This window comes from Macroventuria anomochaeta, assembly GCF_010093625.1.
Source record: "Macroventuria anomochaeta strain CBS 525.71 unplaced genomic scaffold BU25scaffold_19, whole genome shotgun sequence".
NCBI classification, from domain to species: Eukaryota; Fungi; Ascomycota; class Dothideomycetes; order Pleosporales; family Didymellaceae; genus Macroventuria; species Macroventuria anomochaeta.
Window position 1 is genome coordinate 570,339 of NW_022985380.1, and position 22,859 is coordinate 593,197.

Consider the following 22,859-nt stretch of genomic DNA (forward strand, 5'->3'; position numbering starts at 1 on the left):
TCGTGGCCTCAACTACTGTTACAGCAGCAGGTAACCCAGTCACCGTACAGGCAGGCTCAGGCGGAGGCAGCAGCGCAACGAGCTCAGCCAGTGCAGCCCAAGCCAATGGAGCTACAGCAGCAGCTGTCACAGTCCTAGCAGGAAGCGGAAACAACTCAACAAGCTCAGTCAGCGGCGCAGCAGCCGCTGCTGTCACCGTCGTTGCAGGATCAGGGTCAGGCTCATCAAACTCCAGCAGCGCAACCGCCGCTGGTGCTGCTGCCGCAGTGACCGTCGTCGCGGGTGGTGGAGCAGGAAACGGCACTGCCAACGCAGCAGTGACGTCCTCATCAAGCGCAGCCGCTTCTGTCAACTCTGCAACCCTCACTCCTGACGCCCTTGTTGCGACCTCCACCACAACCGCCGCGGCAGCAGCAGTAACCGTTGTCGCTGGCTCAGGAGGCAACGCCAATGCTGAAGCCGCCGCAGCGAACGGTGGATGCAACTGCGCATGCATGTGTCCCGCCGGCTCATTCCCCATGTCCGCTCCCCAGGCTCAACCCTTCCAGCTGGGCTCCATGAGCGCAAGCTCCGGCGCGAGCACGATGAAGACGATGGCCTCCGCAATCACCGTTGTAGCGGGGCCAGCACCACCAGGCGCACAACAAGCCGTTGCCTCGTCAAGCAGCTCGACTGTGAGCGTAAACTCCGCAACCCTGACCACCGCTGGTCTCCTCGTAGGGTCCGCAGCAGCACCAGCCGGGCCCGGCGTGACTATGATCGCGTCCGGTAACACAGCGATTTCTGCATCCGCGTCAGCAGCTACAAGCGCAGCGTCCTCGGCGTCAAGCCCTGCGGGTAACCAGGCCGCTGCCCCAGCACTACCTGTTGAGTCGAGTGCGCCGAGCAGCCCGACGAGCGTACCGGCGCAGAGTGCCGTCGCGGGTACTACGACGAGCGCCGCGCTGCCGGACAGCACGGCGAGCTTGCAGCAGAATCAGGCGCTGCCGTTCGATATCTCGACGGTTGCGCTGCAGAGTCGGGTTACAGTGAATTTGGGGAAGAGGTTGGCGAAGCCGACGGAGGCGGCGAGGAGGTGGCTGTGGTGAGATGTTTGTTTGTAACACCCTTGGATCCTTTCGTTTCTGTGTTTATAAGTAAGGTGTGCAAAGCATTGACTGCTTTGGACGTTAGTATATCACAAACTGGACACCCATTTGTTACACCTCGTGGGTGTTCGTAGTGTCGTGACTTGAATCGTTGATCTATTGGGTATCATTGTAATTTCCTTCTTTCATCTCCCTTGTGCAGCTTAGGCGGCCTCCTGAGCTGCAGCTGCCGCTTCCAGGTTTGCCTTTTTGACTCGCTTCTGCTCACGTTTGGGTACCTGCTTGGGCTCCGTCCGGCGCGCAGGTGCACTCTCCAAAGTCTCGCCTGGTCTCTTTTCATTCTGATTTTTCGCCTTGCTCTTGCCGTCTTGCTTGTCTTTTGATATGGAAACTGGCTTCTCTCCTCCGTACACAATGTCGACTACGCCTTTGAAGCTCTGGCGCTTCAACCGCGCATGCTCAACAACACTGCGCGGTTCCTTCGTCAGACCGTCCTTGCCCCTCTCAGACCCCAGTCCCCATACAGAAGCCAGATTGATAACGTCGCTCGGCGCGCGAATGCCTAACACACTCTTTGCTTCTGAGCTGAAGATCAATCCTCGACCTCGCGTGACTCGAATAAGCTGTGTCGCATTGCTGATCAGATTGCGCTTCGCTTGTGGATCGCTCGAGAGTATGCCCTGGCTATAGCAGAGCTCGATCTTGATCCCGCGCGCAATCGCGGCGCCCAACATGGGGAACTTGAAGTGCTTCTCGAACCGGCGCGTCAGGTCTAGCGAGATGATGTCGACGTCGAGGCTGTGGCATGCTTGCTGGAGGGTGCGCTCGTCGGTTGGTCGCGCAGCCACGAGGTCATAGTGTTGTTGCAGTTGTGGGATGCGGAAATTCGAGGCGCTGTCAGTGAGGAAGATGTTGCATCGTCGCAGTACGCGCAGGCGTTGGGGGACGGGAAACGACAGTGGGTTTGGTACTGGCGACGTCTGGTGGGCCTATTGTTAGCAGCACGTCTTGGTCGCCATGGCTCTATGCAGCTCCAAGGAAGGCGCAAGACAGGCTCAGGGAAAGCGCAACCTTTGGATCGAGGCGGGGGGTTTCTGCTGGAAGGAAGGAGCGGTGTATGTCACGTACCAATTCGCTCGGCAGCTTCCCACTATATGTATGGGTGAGGGCAACTACGTCGTATCCTACTACACAAGTCAGTCACCACCTCATATGCGCGCAAGGGCGCCGAGTCTGCGTACATTCGTCCAAGAAAGCAACTGTACGCTGCAGTTCCCTCACAGCGTCAGCGCCCGCGCCCGGCCACGGTACGTTCAGATCGTGGAACATTGTCAGTATGGGCGATTCTGCTTTCGAAGATATTCGCAGCACGAAGGGTGAGCAGGAAAGTCCTGGGGAGCGCCCGGCATGGAAAATGCTTGCTTACATAACGCCTGACCAGGATTGCCTTGTGGTTCCGCTGCGGCACACCCAGACGCTCACCACCATCCCCGCACCCAGTTAAATCTCGATCTCTCCGCGCAGCCAGCCAAGTCCCAGCCGGCTGTTGCAGCACCACGACCGCGCCGCGACAACACCCACCCTGGGCGCATATCTTGGAACAAGGCAGCTGCGTTCGGCCTGCTGAGTGTCGGCCTTGCTTGCCTGTGTCTGCGTCTGTTTCCCGCCAACCTCCGCCTCTTCACCCCACCACTCGACCGCGTCACCAACACCACCACACTCGCTGCACCCCAGACAGTCGCTGCCTCGTCGCCGACTGTCACCGCCAATCTGGCAGCCACCAAGATGACGACCAACAGCAGCGGCGCGAGCATTGCTCGCGTCTATGCCGACGTCAATGCCAACATGCCCCGCTCATATTGGGACTACGACTCCGTCAACATCTCGTGGGGCGTGCTTGAGAACTACGAGGTTGTCCGCAAGATTGGCCGCGGAAAGTACTCGGAGGTGTTCGAGGGCATTAACGTGGTCAACTACCAGAAGTGCGTTATCAAGGTGCTGAAGCCAGTCAAGAAGAAGAAGATAAAGCGCGAGATCAAGATTCTTCAGAACCTGTCTGGTGGACCCAACATCGTTTCGCTTCTGGATGTGGTGCGCGACAACCAGGTCAGTAATGATTCTGAAGAAGACTGCATGAGCGACCGCACGGTATTGTGCCTCGCCCGCTGTCGCGTGCTGGGTGGACTGCTAATGTGTGAGGTCTAGAGCAAAACACCGTCGTTGGTCTTTGAGTATGTCAACAACACCGACTTCAGAAGCCTCTACCCCAAGTTCCAGGACTACGACGTACGGTACTACATCTTCGAGCTGCTCAAGGCCCTGGACTTCTGCCATAGCAAAGGCATCATGCACCGTGATGTCAAGCCTCATAACGTCATGATCGATCATGAGAAGCGCAAGGTAAGACTGCTCCAATGATAGGAAAGGAGAATTGCTGATTACCTGCAGTTGCGCTTGATCGATTGGGGTCTCGCTGAATTCTACCACGCCGGGACCGAGTACAACGTCCGCGTTGCCTCGCGATACTTCAAGGGACCTGAGCTGCTTGTGGATTTCCAGGAGTACGACTATTCGCTCGACATGTGGTCATTAGGCGCCATGTTTGCATCGATGATCTTTAGGAGAGAACCATTCTTCCACGGCAACAGCAATTCGGACCAGCTGGTGAAGATTGCTAAGGTGCTTGGAACTGAGGATCTTTTCGACTACCTCGACAAGTACGACATTGAGCTCGATGCTCAGTACGACGACATACTCAGCCGCTACCCTAAGAAGCCTTGGCACTCGTTTATCAATGCCGACAACCAGCGTTTCATCAGCAACGATGCCATTGACTTCCTTGACAAGCTTCTGCGTTACGACCACCAGGTAAGAAACAGTCACCCCTGTGAAGTTTGCGCATACTGACTCAGCCCAGGATCGACTCACGGCCCAAGAGGCGATGGCTCATCCTTACTTTGCCCCTGTTCGACAAGCTGCTCAGCAGAACAGCAGCAGCGCGGCGTGATTGATACCCATTTCAGTACCTAGATCTTGAGTAATGGCATGAGATTCACGAACGAACCGACGCTCGATGTGGCTTATTGACTCTTCATCGTTCTGGCCAACAGCACCTCTCGAATCGATGTCCCAGTGCATATTCAGTCGTACAAGTCGCGGTGGCAGGGCGTACAGGTTTGGTCTGCGGCTGGGCTGGGGCGGTATTCTATTGGAGTATGGAGCGCAGAGTTGGGGGAAGATCCTGTCAATCATGCATTTGAGGGGCGTCAATGTGCTATCAAACATACGAAGACTCATATTGTTCACACTCTTGACTGTTGCGTTGACGCCGTGATGCTTGATGATCGCCCATTGGGTCGGAGTAAAGTTTAGAGCACGGATGCCTGGTAGTGTTCATGCATGCCCGCGGGCAAAGCTAGTGCCTGAACTGTCGACTCACAAAAAAGGTATGCCCCGCAACTGATGCTGCCCCTCGGTCCTATATTGCGTCGACCGCGCTCCCTTCGATTCTCTCTCCCACACTTACGACAACGTTTCCTCCACTTTTTGTATTCGCCTGCGCTACGCAGTGCTCAATTGCGACCACAGCCTTCCACTCTCTACACCGCTGAGCGCGTGCTCTCACACGACTACACCACCGCCACCATGGCGCTCAATGCTGCCTCGCACAATGTCGCCGGCGAGAAGACTGGCCCCACCACCGTTGCTCCTCCTGCCGTTAGCGACGAGAGCAAGAAGGAGCTCCTTGAGGCCGCCAATGCAGACAGCACCGGCCAGTCTGCGCCCGGACGCGAGAACGAGAAGGGCGTAGAGAAGAAGGAGAAGACAGCAAAGGAGCTCGAGAAGGAGCGAAAGAAGGCTGAGAAGGACGCCAAGTTCAAGGCGAAGAAGGCTGCTCAGGCTGGGCCCGCTGCTACGAAGGAGGGTGGTTCTAAGAAAGAGAAGAAGAAGGCCAAAGAGGAGGAACAGCTGCCCGAGTACAAGGAGGAGACACCCAAGGGCGAGAAGAAGCGCCTGAGAAGCCTTGATGACCCACACACAAAGGCCTACGTGCCAAAGGTTGTTGAGTCAGCGTGGTGTGAGTTCAGTCCTTGCCATTGCTTTGCTATGCATGCTGACCTCGAACAGACGACTGGTGGGAGAAGGAGGGCTTCTTCAAGCCTGAGCTCCAGGCCGACGGCACTGTCAAGAGCGCCGGCAACTTCGTCATCCCCATTCCTCCTCCCAACGTTACCGGCAAGCTCCACTGCGGACACGCCCTCGCCACATCACTACAGGATGTCCTGATCAGATGGCATCGTATGCGCGGCTTCACCACCCTCTATCTGCCTGGTTGCGATCATGCAGGTATCGCCACGCAGAGCGTTGTCGAGAAGATGCTTTGGAGGCGCGAGAAGAAGACGAGGTACGACCTCGGTCGCCAGAAGTTCTTGGAGCGCACACACGAGTGGAAGGAAGAGTACCACCAGCATCTCACACACACCCTGAAGCGCATGGGTGGTTCGTTCGACTGGACTCGCGAGGCTTTTACAATGGACAACAACCTGTCTGCAGCCGTGACAGACAGTTTCGTCAAGATGCACGAGGATGGTCTCATTTACAGGTCGAACAGGCTTGTCAACTGGTGCACACAACTCAACACGGCGCTGTCAGCCCTTGAGGTTGACAACAAGGACCTTACAGGCAGGACCGTGCTCACTGTCCCTGGCTACGAGCGCAAGGTCGAGTTCGGTGTCCTGACGCACTTCAAGTATCAGATCGAGGGCAGCGATCAGACCATCGAGGTCGCTACAACTCGTGTTGAGACAATGCTTGGTGATTCCGGTATCGCCGTCCACCCCAAGGACGAGCGTTACAAGCACTTGGTTGGCAAGAAAGCCAAGCACCCCTTCATCGACCGTCTTCTGCCTATTGTCGCCGACGAATACGTTGACCCTGAGTTCGGTACTGGTGCCGTCAAGCTGACACCCGCGCACGATCCCAACGATTTCAACCTCGGAAAGAAGCACAACCTCGAGTTCATTAACATCCTCAACGATAACGGTACTCTGAACAAGAACGCCGGCAAGTTCGAGGGCCAGAAGCGATTCGATGCCCGTTACACCGTTGTTACGGCGCTCGAGGAGGCTGGGCTTTTCGTCAAGAAGGTCGACAATCCGATGAAGGTGCCTATCTGTTCAAGATCTGGAGATGTCATCGAGCCAATCATGAAGCCGCAGTGGTGGATGAAGATGGACGAAATGGCCAAGCCAGCGATTGAGGCTGTCCGAAACGGCGACATCAAGATCCGTCCGGCGAGCTCGGAGAAGACATACATGCACTGGATGAACAACATTCAGGACTGGTGTTTGTCGCGTCAGCTCTGGTGGGGTCACCAGATTCCTGCTTACTACGTCAATATCGAGGGCGGCGAGGGTGACCGTACCGATAACGAGCTCTGGGTCACCGGTCGCACAGAAGAGGAGGCAAACAAGAAGGCTGCGGAGAAGTTTCAGGGCAAGAAGTTCACGCTTGAGCGTGATGAGGACGTACTCGACACATGGTACTCTTCCGGTCTCTGGCCCTTCAGCACGCTCGGCTGGCCTAATGAGGACTCCGTCGACCTCAAGAACCTCTTCCCCACATCCGTCCTTGAGACTGGTTGGGACATTCTGTTCTTCTGGGTTGCTCGCATGATCATGCTTTCGCTCCGCCTGACAGGAAAGGTTCCCTTCAAGGAGGTCTACTGTCACTCGCTGATCCGTGACTCCGAAGGCAGGAAGATGTCAAAGTCTCTTGGAAACGTCATCGACCCTATCGACATCATGGACGGTATTACCCTTGAGAAGCTCCACCAGCAGCTGACTATGGGTAATTTGGACCCCAAGGAATTGAAGACCGCCGAGAAGTACCAGAAGACTTCGTTCCCACAGGGTATCCCCGAGTGCGGTGCGGATGCTCTGCGCATGGCCCTTGTTGGATACACAACTGGTGGTGGCGACATTTCGTTCGACGTCTCTGTCATTCACGGATACAGGAGGTTCTGTAACAAGATCTACCAGGCTACCAAGTACGTTCTTGGTCGTCTGGGCGACTTCCAGCCTCGTGCGCAGATCGAGAAGGGTGGCAACGAGTCGCTCCCTGAGCGCTGGATTCTGCACAAGCTCACCACTTCTGCTAAGAAGATCAACGCTCATCTCGAGGCGCGCGAGTTCTCGCTTGCTACACAGGTTGCTTACAGGTACTTCTACGAGGTAAGTCCATAGATTCCGAAAGTGCCAGGTCCAACATGCTAACGAAACCCAGTTTCTGTGCGACACTTACATCGAGAACAGCAAGGCTATCTTCGACGACGGCAGCGAGGCCGAGAAGGAGAGTGCCAAGCAGACCCTTTACACAGCCATTGAGGGCGGTCTGACCATGATCCACCCCTTCATGCCTTTCCTTACCGAAGAGCTGTGGCAGCGTCTGCCCCGCAGGCAAGGCGACAAGACCCCATCCATCACTGTCGCCTCCTTCCCACAATACAACGAGTCCTTCAACGACGAGAGCGCCGAGGCCGAGTACGAACTCCTCGTTGACGTATCAAGAGCCCTGCGTTCCCTCACCGCCGAGTACGGCTTCAAGGACAACGGTAAGACTTACATCCAGCCTCTCGACGACATCACACACAAGTCACTCCAGGCCACCACATCCCTGCCCTCCATCCGCTCGCTGGCTGGCAAAACCGTCTCCGAGATCACCATCCTCACTCCCTCGGACCCACTCCCTACCGGCTGCGCTGTGTATACCGTCGGCTCGTCTGCGACAGCGTTCCTGGACGTCAAAGGCCATATTGAGGTCGACAAGGAGATCACCAAGGCGCAGGATAGACTCAAAAAGGCGAACGAGACGATCGAGAAGCAGAAGAAGATCATGGATGACGATTGGGAGGAGAAGGTCTCTGATGTTGTTAAGGAGCAGGAGAAGGAGAAGCTTAGGGCGGCGGAGATTGAGGGCAAGAATTGGCAGGCTAGTATTGAGCAGTTTGAGAAGCTCAAGCTGTCTGAGTAGGAGCTTCATGCAGGATATGAGGAGAGAGTAATGTATTAGAATCGGTCTGCAAAAGCAAGTTACACGTTTCATTCATTTCTGTTGTCATTGCGCCTTCTTTGCTCACTTGCTAAGACTCTACGCGAAGTGAAGGGAAGTGCCACACTGGGCCAGTCTTCCGGCTTTTGTAACTTCCACTTTTGACACCTCCACCTTACCGCCGCTTCACACAGAACCTTCAGCCAGAGCGCCGTTTAGCAGCAAGACAATACACTGACAACCTCCTCGACTCCGCTTGCGGGGCAGCGATCGAATCCTCCACCACCGCCACACTCCCACTCGTACCCAGTAAAGCAGTCAAACTTGCTGCTACATCGCCATACAGCAATGCAACGGAATCCTAACAACCTCCTCGACTCTAGTTGCGAAGCATGGATTGAGCGCCATGGATCCAGGAGCTACGCAAGTGTCAAATAGAGCCTCTGTGTTGATACTTCTGCAGTACCTGCCTGAACCAACAATGGTATCTTCTGCTCCACCTGCCAGCATCGATCCCCCTGCTTCGCCTGCCAGCTGAACTGCGCAACAGGATCCTTGAGTTCGCGATCGGTGGCCATGAAAGCAGCATTGACGGGGAACTGGACAACTCATTATTCCTCACCTAGCGATCTCTTAGCCACAATCCCCGAGCACATTGAAACGAATGCAAAATGCATCATTACCTTGAAATGGTCTGTCGCCAGCTGCGTCATAAGACAGCTGACATGTTCTACGCGATGAATACATTCCTAGGTTATGCACAAGGCGTGTCCGTATTCATTGAAAGCTTAGGTAAGAGGATGGACTACCTCCAGGCTATGAGTATCAACACATACGAAAGATTTTTGGATGTCAATGATTTGCTGGTGGGCGGCCCTGTCCTGAATTCAACTCTGTCCAAGGCCTTGCGCGACTTAAGAGGACTCCGTGAGCTCAGGAGAGTTGAGGTCTTTGCATACATGATCAATAAGTGGTATTACATGAAGGAAAGGGTTGCACTTAAGATTAAACAAAAATTTGAGGAGGATATGGTTAGCCGGGATGTTGAGCTGGGTTGGGAACTTACTGAGCTGTGAGGCTGCTGTGGCATACCAGAAAAGGCATGCGTCATACATACGACAGTTCATCGGATCTAACGGACAAGTTAGCTGTCAAGGTCAGTGCTCATCAAAAGAGTAGGCGAAGGCAACAGGAGCTGAGCCAAGTCAGGCGCATAACCACCACTTCCCTCCCACAATTCAATTCCAGCTTCTTTCACTCATCTCTTCAAACCACTCGGATGACACCTCACTGAATTGCTCCAAGGACAGGTTTACCTCTGAAAGTCTCCCAGAATGGACCACAATTGACATGTACGTTAGGGATTTGCATCTCGAGCGTCACTAACGTATTCCGCAGCACTCAGCTCAATCAAAGCAACTCACCTCTTCTGCGTTCTCCAGCGAAGCTAAGCAATAAGGTCTGCTTTTACACCTTCGCTGGCCATGAAATCAGCGTTTATAGAATATAGACCAAAGTCCCGTTCTTCCGCTTCTGACCTTTGAACGATCATGCTGCTGCCTGGAGCTCACGCCCCTTCCAATTCACTCTGCAAACTACTTACCGCCAGCGGCATCATGAAATTGCACAATCTCGGAATCTTTTCTACAGTTTGAACGCTTTCCAAGGCCTTGTACTCGACTTCACTTTGTTTATCAGACGGCCAAGCACCAAAGTGGACCATCTTCAGATGCTACATATCGATGCTCCGTATCTTCCACGCGATGGTAACGCGCCTCTCGACCTCAACGCAATGATACACTGTGTTCTGCACAACCTACGGGACCTACCTGCACCTACAAGCATTGTAGTAATTGGTCAAGAGCAGAAGTCATACGGTCACCCCAAGGACGATGTAGTGAACGAGATCAAGCGTCTATTCCAGCTGAGAAGAGACGGGCGGCAGGAGGTTGAGATCGTATTATCATTTGAAAACCTGCGCTAGCAGATATTGCCTTCACTTTGTTTGTGTACATTGTCACGTCACCGAGCCCCACTTGCCACTGCTGCCGTCCTAGCTCCTTCACCTGCTCTTTACACAACGTCGATACCATTGGGTCTCAGGGAGTCGCGCTATGAATGATTCGTCACATCCTCATTCTGGGTGGTCCCTGCCAGCGTGTCCAACGAGACGTACTACCGTCGGTAATACTGCCACTGTTACGGGCACGTGATCCGTAAGTACGTAGTGTTGAGCTCAGTCGTACAATACCCAGTAAGTAGCAGCCTTGGCAACTGTAGTACTGCCGTAATCTTCATACTCTTGGGATGGTTGTGATGAACTCTCACTTCGCTCACAATTTTTTTTTATATATCCCAACTATATGATGGAAATGTTTTATACCTTAGATAAAACCCATGCCTCAAAGCTCTTCAGTTTCTAAGTAGTCCATAAAGAAACCACTGGTTGTCATGTTGTCTTGTGACCCAGCTCTTTCCTTAGCTTTGTACTTCACTACATCAGCGTTCGGTCGGACCTTCAACACGGCGCCCAACCCCAAGAGATCGCTACTCATCCCACTGCCCGATTATGGGACGTCTAGGGTAACAAAGTTTGTTGCAAATCTCCTTGAAACGATAACTCTAAGCAAACCGGTCGATGCATGGCTCGGTGTTGAATACTCCACTCGTTGTATAATAGTTCCTGAGATGTACAGACCCCTTGAACTTGGTTCACTACTGTGACAGTCTTACGTCACGTAAGAATAAAGGTTTCTAAGTGGTTGTTTCTACCTTGGTTGGCAGAATAGACAGTCTGGTACATGTCCTGCAGGGCAACAACGTGGTGAACGGCCACTCACAAGGCTGTCCGCCCAGATGAACCATGGTACGTACCTACTGTACGCATCACTGTACCAAGCTGAGGGGTTCCGCACATTTTGAAAACCATCGATATAATGGTTGATAATGTTCCAGGGCTTCAGGGTTGGATTCCCCACTAACATGCTCTGCGCTAGGCTAAGACTTGTGCCAAGACTCTACGTGTTGGGGCGCGCCTGCTGTGCCATCCCAGCCATCCCCGTTCCTACCTTATCCATCGCGAACACCTCACTACATTCACACCCACCTAACACACCCACCTAACACACCCACCTAACACACCCACACATGGGCTTATGCGATCACGATTCACGATACAGTCGCCGTCTTCTGAACCTGCTGCCACCCAACCGTCTCCGCGCGCCGCTCGTTTGACTCAGTCCATCATCCTTGCGAACTTCACAAGGCCTCTGACGCGCAGCGGACCCGGCGACTCCGCTTTGGCTTGACTCTGCTTCAGCACAGGCGTCGATCTGCTGCCGCCAGAGGGGTGGTTCTCAGGCCTGCACCGGCAGCGCGGACACGGCGGGGCAGCGGTGAACGCGGGCGGATTGCTGCTTCATCCGAGTCAAGGCTGCTCGCGACAAAGCCTGGGTGGGCGGGTTCCCTTGTTGTGAGTCGCTGCGAGGGGGATATTCTTGGTGAGTGATTTGAGTTGTATCTAGAAGAGCTGATAGCAATGACCAAGTCAAACATTGGCAGACAAGGCCTCCCCGTGCTAGTTTATCTTACATCAGAGCCTCTGTCACTATCATGTTCGATGCGCATCCTGCACCATGAACCTCGCAAGCAGGTGACCATCGCGCTCAGAACCTCAGTCGTCCTCCATGGCTCCGAAGACGAACAGACCTTTGTTGCGCAGTACGATGCTAACAACCTGTTACCTGACACCACCGCCCTTGACGCTGCAACCATACACCTCCCAAACGGGCGGCATGGCGAGATAGCGCGAAATGCAGATCCTCGGATAACGATATTGTCCCTGGGCTTCAAGCAACCATGCCCACTCTGGTGTCCGCCCCTGGAATGCTTATCGCCCAAGGCCGAGCCCAGCTCCGTAGCCTCTTTCAACGAGCTCGTGGAACTCGCCAAAGCAACGACGGTGCACATTGTCTTTGACTACAACTGGCTCCACATAGATCTTCAAGTGCCTTTCCAGCGGCTTGTTAGGAGGAAGGAGAAGCTGACTGGCTATCCGGTCGAGAAGCATTATGCTAAGTTCTTGAGGCGAAGGGACTGGACAGTCTTCGGCCCTGCAGACACTGCTACTTCTCCTCCTGCTTATGCGGATCTCTCACACAAGCGACTGAGGCGAGGTGAATTCCGCATATATGCAGCATCCAGTTACTTAGCGACTAATGTGTGCGCAGTCTCGAGTTCAACGTCGCCGTCTCCGCCCCACAAACGCAAGGTCTTGGACGAGTCGCGACCGCAAACGCAGGTCCCCTCATCCACAGAGTGCACCACGTCACCTCCAACGTACGCGAACGACGAAGACGAGCACGACTTCCAATCGAAGGCCATCAGCCGCGTAGTCAAGCGCCACCTCCCTGCTGTCCTCAAACAAGTCTTACCAAAATTCCTTCCAACCCTCCTGCCGACCCTTTTCGCCATTCCGGCATCCTTCTCGTCCTCTCCGGACGACTCCGACTCCCAGGCCTCTCAATCTCCAGAGCTGACACCTCTCGGTCTGTCCTTAATCCCCCACCTCGTTGCGCACATACAGCCCCAGCTTCAGAAGATGCATACCCGAGCACTCTCCCATGAAGAGCGCCGGCGGGAGAGTGCAGCCTTGAGATTCGAAGAGGACTTCGAGTTCCACAAGGCTGAGTTGATGCAAATACGGGACGATGGTGTGGACGACCTGCAACGGGAGGCCATGTACGCGCTTGATGAGGCAAGGGAGAGGGGAAGAGATGTGGCTGAGGAGCTAGGGGAGGATATCGAGGCGGCTTTGCGCGATAGAGGGAAGAGAGCCCTCAATGCTGTGTGCAGTAGCTTCGAAAAAATGAAAAAGAAGACACTGAGAGAGGTAAGACTGGAGGAGTTGGTAGCGCAGGAGGTCCGCAAGTACGAGGGCGGTGCAAGATGTGCGGACGGGCGACGTTTGAGGTGGGCGAGGGGGAGCTGGAGACGAGGAGGAAAGGGTGGGTATCGGGGGCTTGGGGAGAGATGGGGGATAGCCTCATCGTTGTCTGCCCCATCGTCGTTTTGAGAACACTACAACAGCAAATATTATTGCCCTGCTTGCAAAGCCTCTCAGATCGGTCCTGGTGCTGGACGAGCGGAACGCCTGATTGACTGTGCAAGATTACACAAGCCCTCACCAAGGCATTATGTCACTTTCTCTCCTGCTATCTATGACTGCACTTTCCCTGAATATTCTAACACCATGCCAGACATCGCGATAGCCCCACATGCTCGAGACAGCGACCGACGGCAAGATTATAGTACAGTCCACGGAAAGCTCGGTACAAGAGATAGCCGGGGAAGCGAACGATCAGTTCGAAATCGGCTTCCGGCAGATCTATCTATACGCCATGAAGCACACATGGGACCTGGTCAACGACTGTCCGCAGAAAGAATGGGCTAGCAAAACGCCTCTAGCGAGGCCTCCACATCCTGTCGTCTGGCATGGCTTTGCCAACATTGCCTACACTCTAGGATTCGATTCTCCAGAGATTCAGCGGCTAAAGCAAACGAACTTTTCGAAGAGAAGGCGCGGCAGATATTTTTAGACAAGCAAGGATGAGATTGCGAGGATGCACTTCTGCAACAGCTCTTGGCGGATACCGCAAGGCTGTATCGAGGGACGGATCACAAAACACCACCCCAGCTCTTGCCGCAGGTGCTTGTAGATGGATCCGGCGAGCCTGTTGACAGACGCCAAGGCCGGTGCTACGAGAACGCCCACGAACGGGATAAGCAACACATGTTCTTCACGACGCTCAGCCAGCCCGTCGAGGGTCGCACAAGTTCAGTGACTTCGCTCTTCGTTCGAAAATCGATCTGCAATGCCTTCTTTCCGCCTTAGGAGATCAAATTCCAGAGCCCGTTGCTTCCAGTCCAAGAAAAGGTACTGACGGCACTGGGGCCGGAGAATGAAATGGTGACATGGATATGTCAGTTGCTGCTGCAGGCCTCAGCGGCACGAGAGGACCTGGCTTTGATTCTTTACCTACCCCCGATGCCGGCTCGACAGAGGCTTCTGAAGGAAACGGTCGTTCCACAAGGAGATACGTGGGATATGATGAGTTGTCGACACCAAGCATCGCGCGGATGAGTGCTACGAACAAGTATCTCGTAAGGCGGCGCTCTACCTCGTCTAGTCCTCCTGCAAAACCTTCGCCTCCCGCACCCTCATTGGCTTTGCAACTCGCAAGTACCGACGACCACAACCCGGCCTCAGCGAGAAAGCGTCCACGCACTGCCTAAGGGATCTAGAACCCGTTGAGAATCAGAGTGGCGGCGAGGATCAGACGGCCTCTGAATCTCCGAGCGTATCTTTCACCTCTGGCAAGAGCAGCTGGGAAGATGCTCGAGCTGACAGGCCAAAGCCAGCAGAAGTTGTTTGCATCGATCCTACCGGAGTCTGGTAAGAGGTAGAGGGCGTGAGGTGTAATAGCTAGTAGGAAGTGGAAGATGCGTTTGTAATGTTGCGGGAGAAGAACGAATGCTTTCCCTCGACGAAAGAAAGAAGAGATATCTTGCTTTCAGAGTGCTATGATCGTGCCTTGAAGGGCGATGGCTGCGTGTACTCCACGATGGGCGATGAATTGTGAGATCTTGTTGTCGACAAGCCGTTCGAATCTGATTCTTCTACCTTCGAAAATGAAAGTGACAGCGACCCGCATTGCTAGTCGTGCCGTGTGCCATGGCCTAAACATGAGCTGATCTAGAATCCAATAACAACTGAACAGACACTCTTCTTGACAACAGCTTCAGACTTAGTGAGAAGGTTGTCGATGTTCAAATGTTGGGGTTCGTGTATGGTACGCAGACAGGGAAAATTTGAAGGATTGAACTGGGGTTGTATTGTATGAAGTCACCCCCCCCCCCCCAACAAACATGAGTATATAAATCCTTTGTGATGTCATCCCAGCTCTTCTACTTATCAACGAAGCTCTTTCATTGGTCCGTAGTTGTTGATGTGTGTGTTGGAGTTAAATGTTGTTACTGCGTGAGCAGTGTCGGTCGGAGGCTGTGGTCAATGATTGTATTCCTATCTGTTGTTTTGGTGGTGTCTGTGTACAGGAGCTCTTGGCTCAGAGGTAAGTGCACTTGCCCTCGGGCAGTGCCTTCCTCAATAGAATATCATGTAACTTAGGCCACGTAGTTACAAATGTACAGTGTTGATGATGTGAAGAGTCCTTCCAACTCATCTTTCTGAGCGTTGTGTAGGTGTAACGCCTACGACCGAAAGCACCCCGATAGTGGTGTGATTCCTACAGGTTGCCGCACACCGCTCCTTTTCGGTTGCAAACTGCATCCTTGTCACCTGGACAAGGGTAGTTCCGATTCCCCTCCGAACTGTGTACTTAATCAGTTTGGCACAGTCGTTAGATAGAGTAGTTTTTCTGTATCCTTTTGTACAAGACCTATAGGTGTAGGGAATTCAATCCTAGTGTTCTCAACGTCCCAGCACTCCCATATGCCTCGCAGTGGACTCACACTTACTTCGGACATCTTCCCTACTGGCCTGCGTCGTTACAGTAGGTGTAGTTGTAGTAGTAGTACTGTGAGGGGTGCTATGGGTCCTAGGACTAGTTGACCTGTACTTTCTGGGTAAAATCCTTCTACGGATGAGTCAATAGTAGGGCAGAAGCGTACCAGAACTACACAGTGACACTCACAGGAGCCGGTGAGGGCATCCAGCAGTTTATAGTGGTGCCATCCCACCCAAATTATCCCCCCATCCCCAGTTGCTGTCGAGGTGAATATGCTGTCAACCTTTGCTTTTCTGATACTCACAACCAACTAGATGCTTCTCAGGCAGGTAAAAGGAAGCGTACTTTTACTCAATGTGGCAAGGAGCTTGCAGATTCCTTTTCACAACAGTAACATCATACTTAGGAGAGCTACACTCTCCATATCTTCACTCAGCGATTCCCCATCACGCCTCAACAATAGCAAGATGACACAGGATGAAGTCAACAACAACAAAGACAATTGTGACGACGCTCTTGTACCAGAAACACCCGCTGAAACACACTCAGGAGTCAGAGGATAGTGACGTAGGTAATAATTTGATTTAACTGAAGGCCTGCCTCTGTGCTCAGGTCCCTCAGTATGGTGGTGACGCCTATCAATGCTGTTGTCTGATATCATAGCCCATCCCTGACAATGGCTGACTTTGAAGTGCTGAAACACATCCTCCTTGTAGTGAGGGATTTCCTTAGCCTCTAAGTACTCAATAGCACCCCAGACCTTAGCTTTCACAGGTGTATCATGTTGCTGACGATTGTTGTAGTCTGCCATTTCAAAAACTAAGAAATCTGATAAGGAATTGGCTGTGTAGGGGGGGGGGGGTTGATGATTGTGAAGGTGTTGCACCTCGGCTAATTCTGGTGTGCGGGGTTTTATTGCAGCCGCGTGTCGGGATTGCTGCGGACCACGCGGGATGCTACACGAAGGCAGCGCGGGCCAACGCGGGCCAACTGTGTCAGCACTAATTGCAGCGCAGCTGTCATTCCAAACGCCGAGCTCGCCCACAGCGTACATCTAATTGGAAGGAAGATAGGCTGGCATGGAAGGTGTTAGGATAGAAGGGCGCTGAAGCAACCAGGCCCGCCGGTCACACTGAACACGTGTACAGCATCTGCTCCGACACCTGTCGGGAAGCGCGCCTGCTCAGAGCACAACCGAGGCAGCGACGAACATCAAGCGCTCAGCCTTTTGAGCGGTCGATGCCCTGACGACCCAGTGCGTGCCCAGACAGGACCTGCCGCGTGAGAACCTTAAATCAACGACACCTCTGCGTATCGCTCACATCCTCGCGCAACAGTACGCCGCAGAGGTTATGAACGAGCCACGCCAGATGAGAATCGGTCGCGGTCACTCAGGCGTGGCGCGCATGCTAACCTGACTACAGTACTGACTACTCGTGCTGTTGGCGTTAGCTTGACAAAAGAGGCAGGAGGTTAGCGTCTGGAGCAATGACTCGGTATACGATCAGACTACGGCTGCTGCTGCTGAATACACAAGCGTGTTGCTGCACGCTCCGCTTGACGCCCGGACGGCAAGAGTGAATCGGTCCTGTCCTGGCCATAGTGTATCCATCGATGCTAGTCCCAGCGAGGAGTTGCGAAGCCCATATAGCACAGACACGCTGGTGCGTCGTCTCCAGCCATTCCAATGGTTACAATATAGTAGTATGCTAATAGTACTGTCCTCGACTTCTGCCGGCGTAAAAGCCGCACAGCGCTTCGTCCCGCCAGGCCCGGGTCCAAAAGGTGAGACACTCTCGACAGCGCGTCCTGCGTCCCAGGACTGCTTGGCCAGGCAGTTGTACGTCGAACCTGGCCGTAGTCATTCGTGAAGGTGCTAGCGTACAGAGCAAAGCTCAGTCCATCTCAAGAGCATTTCCGCACCCTGAAAATGGTTAGACAAGGCATTACTCTAACCCTGACCGACGTATGCCCGTTGGTAGTTGGTTGTTGATGGAACACGACAAATTCTGTCCCATTCGAGATCATCTCCGCAATCCTTGTAGAGGTTGTCGAGACCAACATCCGTGGTGGCCCCACGTACACCTTCGGCCTAACACAAGCCCCACTTCCACTCCAGAAAACCACTGTCCAACGCTATGTAAGAGGGCTTGCCCAACCGGAGTCGCTCAAGTGGGATGCAACATCTGCGATCCGCCATGTGTGCTGGCAGTGGCACGAGTGGGCTATAGGATATGCCCTCAAGAGTGTTTCTCTCCGCCGCTACTATGGAGAAGAGATCAGTACATTCGATGGCCCCATTACTCTCGTCTTTCTGTTCTGACAATGTTGCAGCGGTGGACAGAGCTCTCAAGCCGACGATCGAGCTATCTGCTTTACGAACTCATCGACCGACCGACTAGCACCGCTGTGTACCGCGGTCCGCTTGCCTCACTCAACAAAACGCTGAAGACCTTCAACGATTTTCCTGAACTGGCTTTCAAGGTCGAGCGCATGTGGTTCCGTAGATTCTACACCGCTGAGACAAACCGCCTCACAGCTGACATGCTACAAAACTGCATGAACCTTGCGTCACTGTCCATCCCGTGGACCACTATTCGGTAGCTGGACTCAAAACCATGGCGGACTATGATTGCAGACAGAGGCCAGCTGTTCAAATCACTGGAGCTCCAATGTGTGGAATCGATGTTCCAGCAGGTTGCGGAGAGCGACAGGTGTGCGATCAGTCTTCAATATCTGTTTTGAGTCTCCAATGATGGTCTGATGTAATTGTAGAACTTGTCAAGCGGCCACGCAAGGCATTCGATCTTAGGATGCTCTTCCAAGAATGTAAGGAATGTGTCTTCTAGATGTGACACATCGTTGGGAAGCTTGATCATGGGCAGCACGGCGTTGCGTATTTGAAATGCGATCAGATGTGGCAACCTCGTCACAGTGAGATCTTTTAAAAATTCACTCGACCCATCAACTTTGTCATTGTGCTCTTGCTGCCGCCAGAGGATCCAGTCCAGATCGAGCCTGGTCAGCGTTGACTGCGAGAACTGGAACAGCCATTGCATTGGTCGCATTGATGGTAAAGGCGTCCTAGCATCGATGTCGACGGGTAGGTCGTCAACATACTCCGTTAGGTCAGAAAGTTCTGCCCATATCATGTTATCGAACTCTCTTCCCATTGCTGTCATCGCTTCCTTTGCGGGCACCATGAGCTGTACTGGCAGATCTTTCTGAGAGAAATTCCACAGTCGTACCAACCCAAGCGCCTGCTCCGTTGTGCAGTTGGTAGTAATGACCTCCACAAGCAAGCTTCACGTCTAGCCATGCCATGTCGTGTCTGTTCCCAGCAGCCCCTGCTTCTGCTGCTCTGAGACGCTGTATCGAATGAATTCTAGACCAGTGGTACTGGTAGGGCCAAGGAACATGACATCCACAACACTAAAGGCACAGCTTTCAAGCCAAAGCTTTCGGAGTGAGACCTTCCGCGGTCATTATTGGTCCAGAAAGCCAGAGATAGGGGGAGTTGTCGAGTGCCAATGAACGTGTACGATCCGCAGAGTGTGTACGTTGACCAAAATGCGGATGGCCACTTTGAGCAGCTTGTGTAGCCTTGCATCCACGGACAGGTTATCGGCATCAAAATACATGGATGGTAGCTCGGTGCATATATTCGGCGTGGGCAAGTGGCAGCGGTGTGTGAGCGTCTGGACCTTCGAGGCCAGTGTGGTGTTTTGTGGCCAGAATATACAGCTTCCCTATCATAGGCCTATTATCGTGTTCATCCGTCTCTTCACCTCGCCCGCTCAACAGTGTGTCTGTGAGATCGTTCTCGTGCAGTGTCCGCTTGCCGACCAGGCATACATTCTGCCAGAGAAGATCGGTCACATGGCGGTGGAGGGTACGGGAGATGAGTGCGGTCCTCTTGAGGTCTGCTGTATGAAGGTGGGATATGATCAGCTGCAGTAGCTCCTCGGGAAGATTCTCGAGCTTGTATGTGTAGTTAGCACCTGCGTTAGGGGAAGTGGGTGCAACTACGCACGGCAGCGCAAGGGAGACGCCCTGTGCTTTCTGCTATGCACAGCGAGCTCGCCTCGCGCTGAGCGAGTGTAGTCATGACGTTACAGTTGAGCAACTGCACGAGTTTATCGAGATCAACGTCCCTATATCGCCCACCAGTAGACGACCGCGGGGGCCGGGAATATCAGCGTGCGCTATTGTCGGAATCTGTTGAAGCTCAATAGTATCGTGCGTGAGAGAACGTATGCGGAGTGATAGAGGTGCCTCGGCTTTGCTCGGGCTCGGTAGCACTTGGCGCGGTAGAGCAGTGCTTATACTTCCAGCACACTGCCACCACACAAGCCAGATCCTTGAGACGAGATAAAAAGCTGCAGCAGGATAAAATCGACAGAGTGAACTGCGCTACACTCCCGCCAACAGACAAGGGTCTCCAAGGGCCGAGGTCGTTGCTGGTCCTGTGGTAATTGACGTACAGTACTGCACTCACATGCATATTTGGCTTCCGGTTCTCACAAGGCGCAAAATCCTTACGCGGCAGGGGCCCCTGTCACGCCACGCTTGTGCCGCAGGCTTGTCGTTCGCCGCTTGACGCAAAGTCGACGGCGCGCCACTCGTGGAATGCCGGGGAGGCCTGTGCATAGCCATCTACAAGGGTGTTTTATGATAGTCAAGTGCATGCGCAGACCGTTTGGGATTGTATTGCAAAGGAGGAAGAGCGACCTAGGCCCTGACTGTTGCGACCGACCAAATGTTCTCTCATGCGGCGAAGAAGATGCTGTCGACTGGTCCTCTAGCCTCAGGTGCCTATATGTAGGCTCGACCCGTGTGAGTGCGCGTTTGGTCCTAATCATTAAATCTTGCGTGTCCCCCTCTGGCCGAAATCTAGGTGGCTGAGCTTATGCCAGAAGTGGAATAAGGCTTAGAAACGTGTATTTAAGCGAGATAACGTGCAGATATTTTAACGTGGATTACGGTAACGACAGGGTTGAGCGAGGCTTGCGCTGGGATCGAAATCCCAAGCCCGCGGGCGGGTTAAGAGGCACGCCAGACTTTGAACAACAAAGTTATGAAAAGCAATACCGCATCAATCTTATCCGTGCAGAACCTTTGACACGGCGAAACACAACTAGTTACCTTCCTCCTGATGAATGAATATCGTACATACCATTGACGATGGGCTGCGGAATGAGCGTAGAGGAGGATGTGAGAGAGCGAAGGAATGCGGAGATTGAGAGCCAACTGATACAGGACAAGGTGGCGCAGCGCAACGAGATCAAGATCTTGCTCCTTGGTGAGCGATCCCCTCTAAGGACTACTTGCGTTGGTGAAATCTAATCCAAGCAGGTGCTGGAGAATCTGGAAAATCGACTATCCTAAAGCAGATGAAGCTCATTCACGAGGGCGGTTACTCGCGCGAGGAGCGGAAACTTTTCAAGCCGGTCATCTTCATGAACACGATACAATCGATGCGCGTCATTCTCGAAGCCATGGAGGCGCTCGATGTACCATTTGACGATCAGCGTGCCCTAAACCACGCTCAGATCCTTTTGGCGAAACACGAACAAGTCGATAGCGGCAACTTATCGCCAGGAGTTGGTAGAGCAATTTCAGTTCTCTGGCGGGACGCCGGTGTGCAGCAATGCTTTCGACGGTCGCGCGAGTATCAGTTGAACGATTCAGCTAAATAGTAAGGCTCTCACGACAGGCGCACAAGTACCTCTCTAATGGTCACAGTTACTTTGACTCTATCGACCGCATCGCCGCTCCTGACTACACACCGAATGACCAGGACGTTCTCCGATCGCGATTGAAGACAACCGGTATCACAGAGACCACTTTCATCATTGGTAACCTTATCTACCGCATGTTCGATGTTGGTGGTCAGCGAACAGAAAGAAAGAAGTGGATACACTGCTTTGAAAATGTTACAGCAATTCTCTTTCTAGTCGCCATCTCGGAGTACGACCAATCACTCTTCGAAGACGAAACAGTCGATCGCATGCAAGAAGCCCTCACTCTGTTCGACTCCATCTGCAACTCGCAGTGGTTTGTTGAGACTTCTATCATCTTGGTTTTCACTAAAACTGATATACTCAGAGAGAAGTTGCCTGTCAGCCCATTGCAGACATATTTTTCCGATTATGATGGGGGGCCAGACTTCACTGCCGCTTGCGAGTATATCATGAACAGATTTGTTTCGCTGAGCCAGCATAAGAAAAGGCAGATCTATACGCAATTTACCTGTGCGACAGACACCACACAAGTTCATTGTGTCTTGGCAGCAGTAAACGGTAAGAATCTTGTCCTCGAAAAAAAAAAAACCTCAACTTAGCTGAGATCTTATAGACATTATCATTCGAGAAAACCTTCGATCGAACGGTCTAATATAATTGAAGGAAACACTACCTTCTTTCATTCAAACCCAGGAGGAACATGCGAGGCGTATCTAGTTCTATCCAAAGTCGTCATCTGTACGGTCTCAAGTACGTTTTTCTTTTCAACGTTCCTGCCTGACTGACCGTGTTCATACCTCCTCCGAACTGTCTCTCTACCTGTTCACGGTACGCGGCCTTCAGAGGACCGAACACACCAACGTCACACAACAAAGCACGATGTTGTTTTCAAAGCAAATTTTTAGAATCACAGATGACCCGTGCGCTTTGAAACAGTTGAAGCTCCGAACTAAGGATACAAGTTATGATACCTTCTATCGGTGAGCTGGAAACACATGTATAGATCTGTGAAGGGTCGTCACAGATTTATACTACAGTTGGGTGCCAAAAGTCCGTTCGCGATGGCTTTACCCTACTAAAAATGACCATGTTCTATAATAAATATAACAGCCTCTGCTGATTTAAATAATATAAGATAAGGAAGTATAGAAGTGAATGTTTCTTTCTAACACTCTCTAAAGTTTTAGCAATTAACGTACCTCACGGGTGAGTTGATCACACTACATGTACCGGCCAGCCCTTGGACAGACTCCGGGGCTGGGCCGGAGGCCCACGGGCCACAGGCCCGTTGCGATTCGTGCCTTAAGCAAAGCTCGTAGACACTATTCGATTGGTTCTCGGGGATGAGCGGAGGTACAGGGAGTCCGTAGGGGTTTGACAGTCACCTAAGCAAGGCTCGGGTGGTCAGGGGTAGACTATCCGGGCGAGGCGGTAGTAGCCTTCGTAATAGT

General features: G+C 53.0%; 11 protein-coding genes across 11 annotated transcripts; 7 read left to right on the top strand and 4 right to left on the bottom strand.

The window, feature by feature from the left end:
• The first annotated feature begins 541 nt into the window (after nt 1–541).
• Nucleotides 542–1,138, top strand: BU25DRAFT_411484 (uncharacterized protein). The gene has a single exon (XM_033706565.1). It carries the CDS (start codon nt 594–596, stop codon nt 1,086–1,088), a length of 495 nt encoding a protein of 164 aa, XP_033561157.1. The 5' UTR covers nt 542–593; the 3' UTR covers nt 1,089–1,138.
• A 113-nt stretch (nt 1,139–1,251) lies between these two features.
• BU25DRAFT_440533 (PHP domain-like protein) lies at nt 1,252–2,453 on the bottom strand. Its single transcript, XM_033709182.1, has 3 exons — nt 2,330–2,453; nt 2,217–2,275; nt 1,252–2,068 (listed from the first exon to the last, which is right to left on the bottom strand). Exons 1-3 carry the CDS (start codon nt 2,415–2,417, stop codon nt 1,292–1,294), a joined length of 924 nt encoding a protein of 307 aa, XP_033561158.1. The 5' UTR covers nt 2,418–2,453; the 3' UTR covers nt 1,252–1,291.
• Nucleotides 2,454–2,577: 124 nt separating this feature from the next.
• Nucleotides 2,578–4,392, top strand: BU25DRAFT_394413 (casein kinase II subunit alpha). The gene is made up of 4 exons (XM_033704738.1): nt 2,578–3,194; nt 3,294–3,488; nt 3,537–3,956; nt 4,006–4,392. The coding sequence occupies exons 1-4, from the start codon at nt 2,874–2,876 to the stop codon at nt 4,093–4,095; spliced, it is 1,026 nt and encodes a 341-aa protein (XP_033561159.1). The 5' UTR covers nt 2,578–2,873; the 3' UTR covers nt 4,096–4,392.
• A 341-nt stretch (nt 4,393–4,733) lies between these two features.
• Nucleotides 4,734–8,120, top strand: BU25DRAFT_342662 (valyl-tRNA synthetase-like protein; the record flags this gene model as incomplete). The annotated part of the gene is made up of 3 exons (XM_033702919.1): nt 4,734–5,166; nt 5,217–7,321; nt 7,374–8,120. 3 exons carry the CDS (start codon nt 4,734–4,736, stop codon nt 8,118–8,120), a joined length of 3,285 nt encoding a protein of 1,094 aa, XP_033561160.1.
• A 2,387-nt stretch (nt 8,121–10,507) lies between these two features.
• BU25DRAFT_75984 (uncharacterized protein) lies at nt 10,508–11,042 on the top strand. Its single transcript, XM_033712090.1, has one exon. It carries the CDS (start codon nt 10,590–10,592, stop codon nt 10,860–10,862), a length of 273 nt encoding a protein of 90 aa, XP_033561161.1. The 5' UTR covers nt 10,508–10,589; the 3' UTR covers nt 10,863–11,042.
• A 162-nt stretch (nt 11,043–11,204) lies between these two features.
• BU25DRAFT_491874 (uncharacterized protein) lies at nt 11,205–14,596 on the top strand (the record flags this gene model as incomplete). Its single annotated transcript, XM_033711599.1, has 3 exons — nt 11,205–12,313; nt 12,368–13,029; nt 14,327–14,596. The coding sequence occupies exons 1-3, from the start codon at nt 11,677–11,679 to the stop codon at nt 14,594–14,596; spliced, it is 1,569 nt and encodes a 522-aa protein (XP_033561162.1). The 5' UTR covers nt 11,205–11,676.
• A 779-nt stretch (nt 14,597–15,375) lies between these two features.
• BU25DRAFT_422285 (uncharacterized protein) lies at nt 15,376–16,475 on the bottom strand (the record flags this gene model as incomplete). The annotated part of the gene is made up of 4 exons (XM_033708142.1): nt 15,376–15,527; nt 15,675–15,696; nt 15,828–15,957; nt 16,210–16,475. The coding sequence occupies 4 exons, from the start codon at nt 16,473–16,475 to the stop codon at nt 15,376–15,378; spliced, it is 570 nt and encodes a 189-aa protein (XP_033561163.1).
• A 1,456-nt stretch (nt 16,476–17,931) lies between these two features.
• On the top strand, nt 17,932–18,268 carry BU25DRAFT_459214 (uncharacterized protein; the record flags this gene model as incomplete). The annotated part of the gene is made up of 2 exons (XM_033710261.1): nt 17,932–17,946; nt 17,999–18,268. 2 exons carry the CDS (start codon nt 17,932–17,934, stop codon nt 18,266–18,268), a joined length of 285 nt encoding a protein of 94 aa, XP_033561164.1.
• On the bottom strand, nt 18,254–19,051 carry BU25DRAFT_76033 (uncharacterized protein). The gene has a single exon (XM_033712091.1). The coding sequence runs from the start codon at nt 18,865–18,867 to the stop codon at nt 18,394–18,396; it is 474 nt and encodes a 157-aa protein (XP_033561165.1). The 5' UTR covers nt 18,868–19,051; the 3' UTR covers nt 18,254–18,393.
• A 29-nt stretch (nt 19,052–19,080) lies between these two features.
• On the bottom strand, nt 19,081–19,879 carry BU25DRAFT_76038 (uncharacterized protein). Its single transcript, XM_033712092.1, has 2 exons — nt 19,698–19,879; nt 19,081–19,645 (listed from the first exon to the last, which is right to left on the bottom strand). Exons 1-2 carry the CDS (start codon nt 19,770–19,772, stop codon nt 19,295–19,297), a joined length of 426 nt encoding a protein of 141 aa, XP_033561166.1. The 5' UTR covers nt 19,773–19,879; the 3' UTR covers nt 19,081–19,294.
• Nucleotides 19,880–20,357: 478 nt separating this feature from the next.
• Nucleotides 20,358–22,543, top strand: BU25DRAFT_394423 (G protein alpha subunit). The gene is made up of 4 exons (XM_033704739.1): nt 20,358–20,966; nt 21,020–21,362; nt 21,410–21,966; nt 22,022–22,543. Exons 1-4 carry the CDS (start codon nt 20,849–20,851, stop codon nt 22,063–22,065), a joined length of 1,062 nt encoding a protein of 353 aa, XP_033561167.1. The 5' UTR covers nt 20,358–20,848; the 3' UTR covers nt 22,066–22,543.
• The last annotated feature ends 316 nt before the right edge of the window (nt 22,544–22,859 follow it).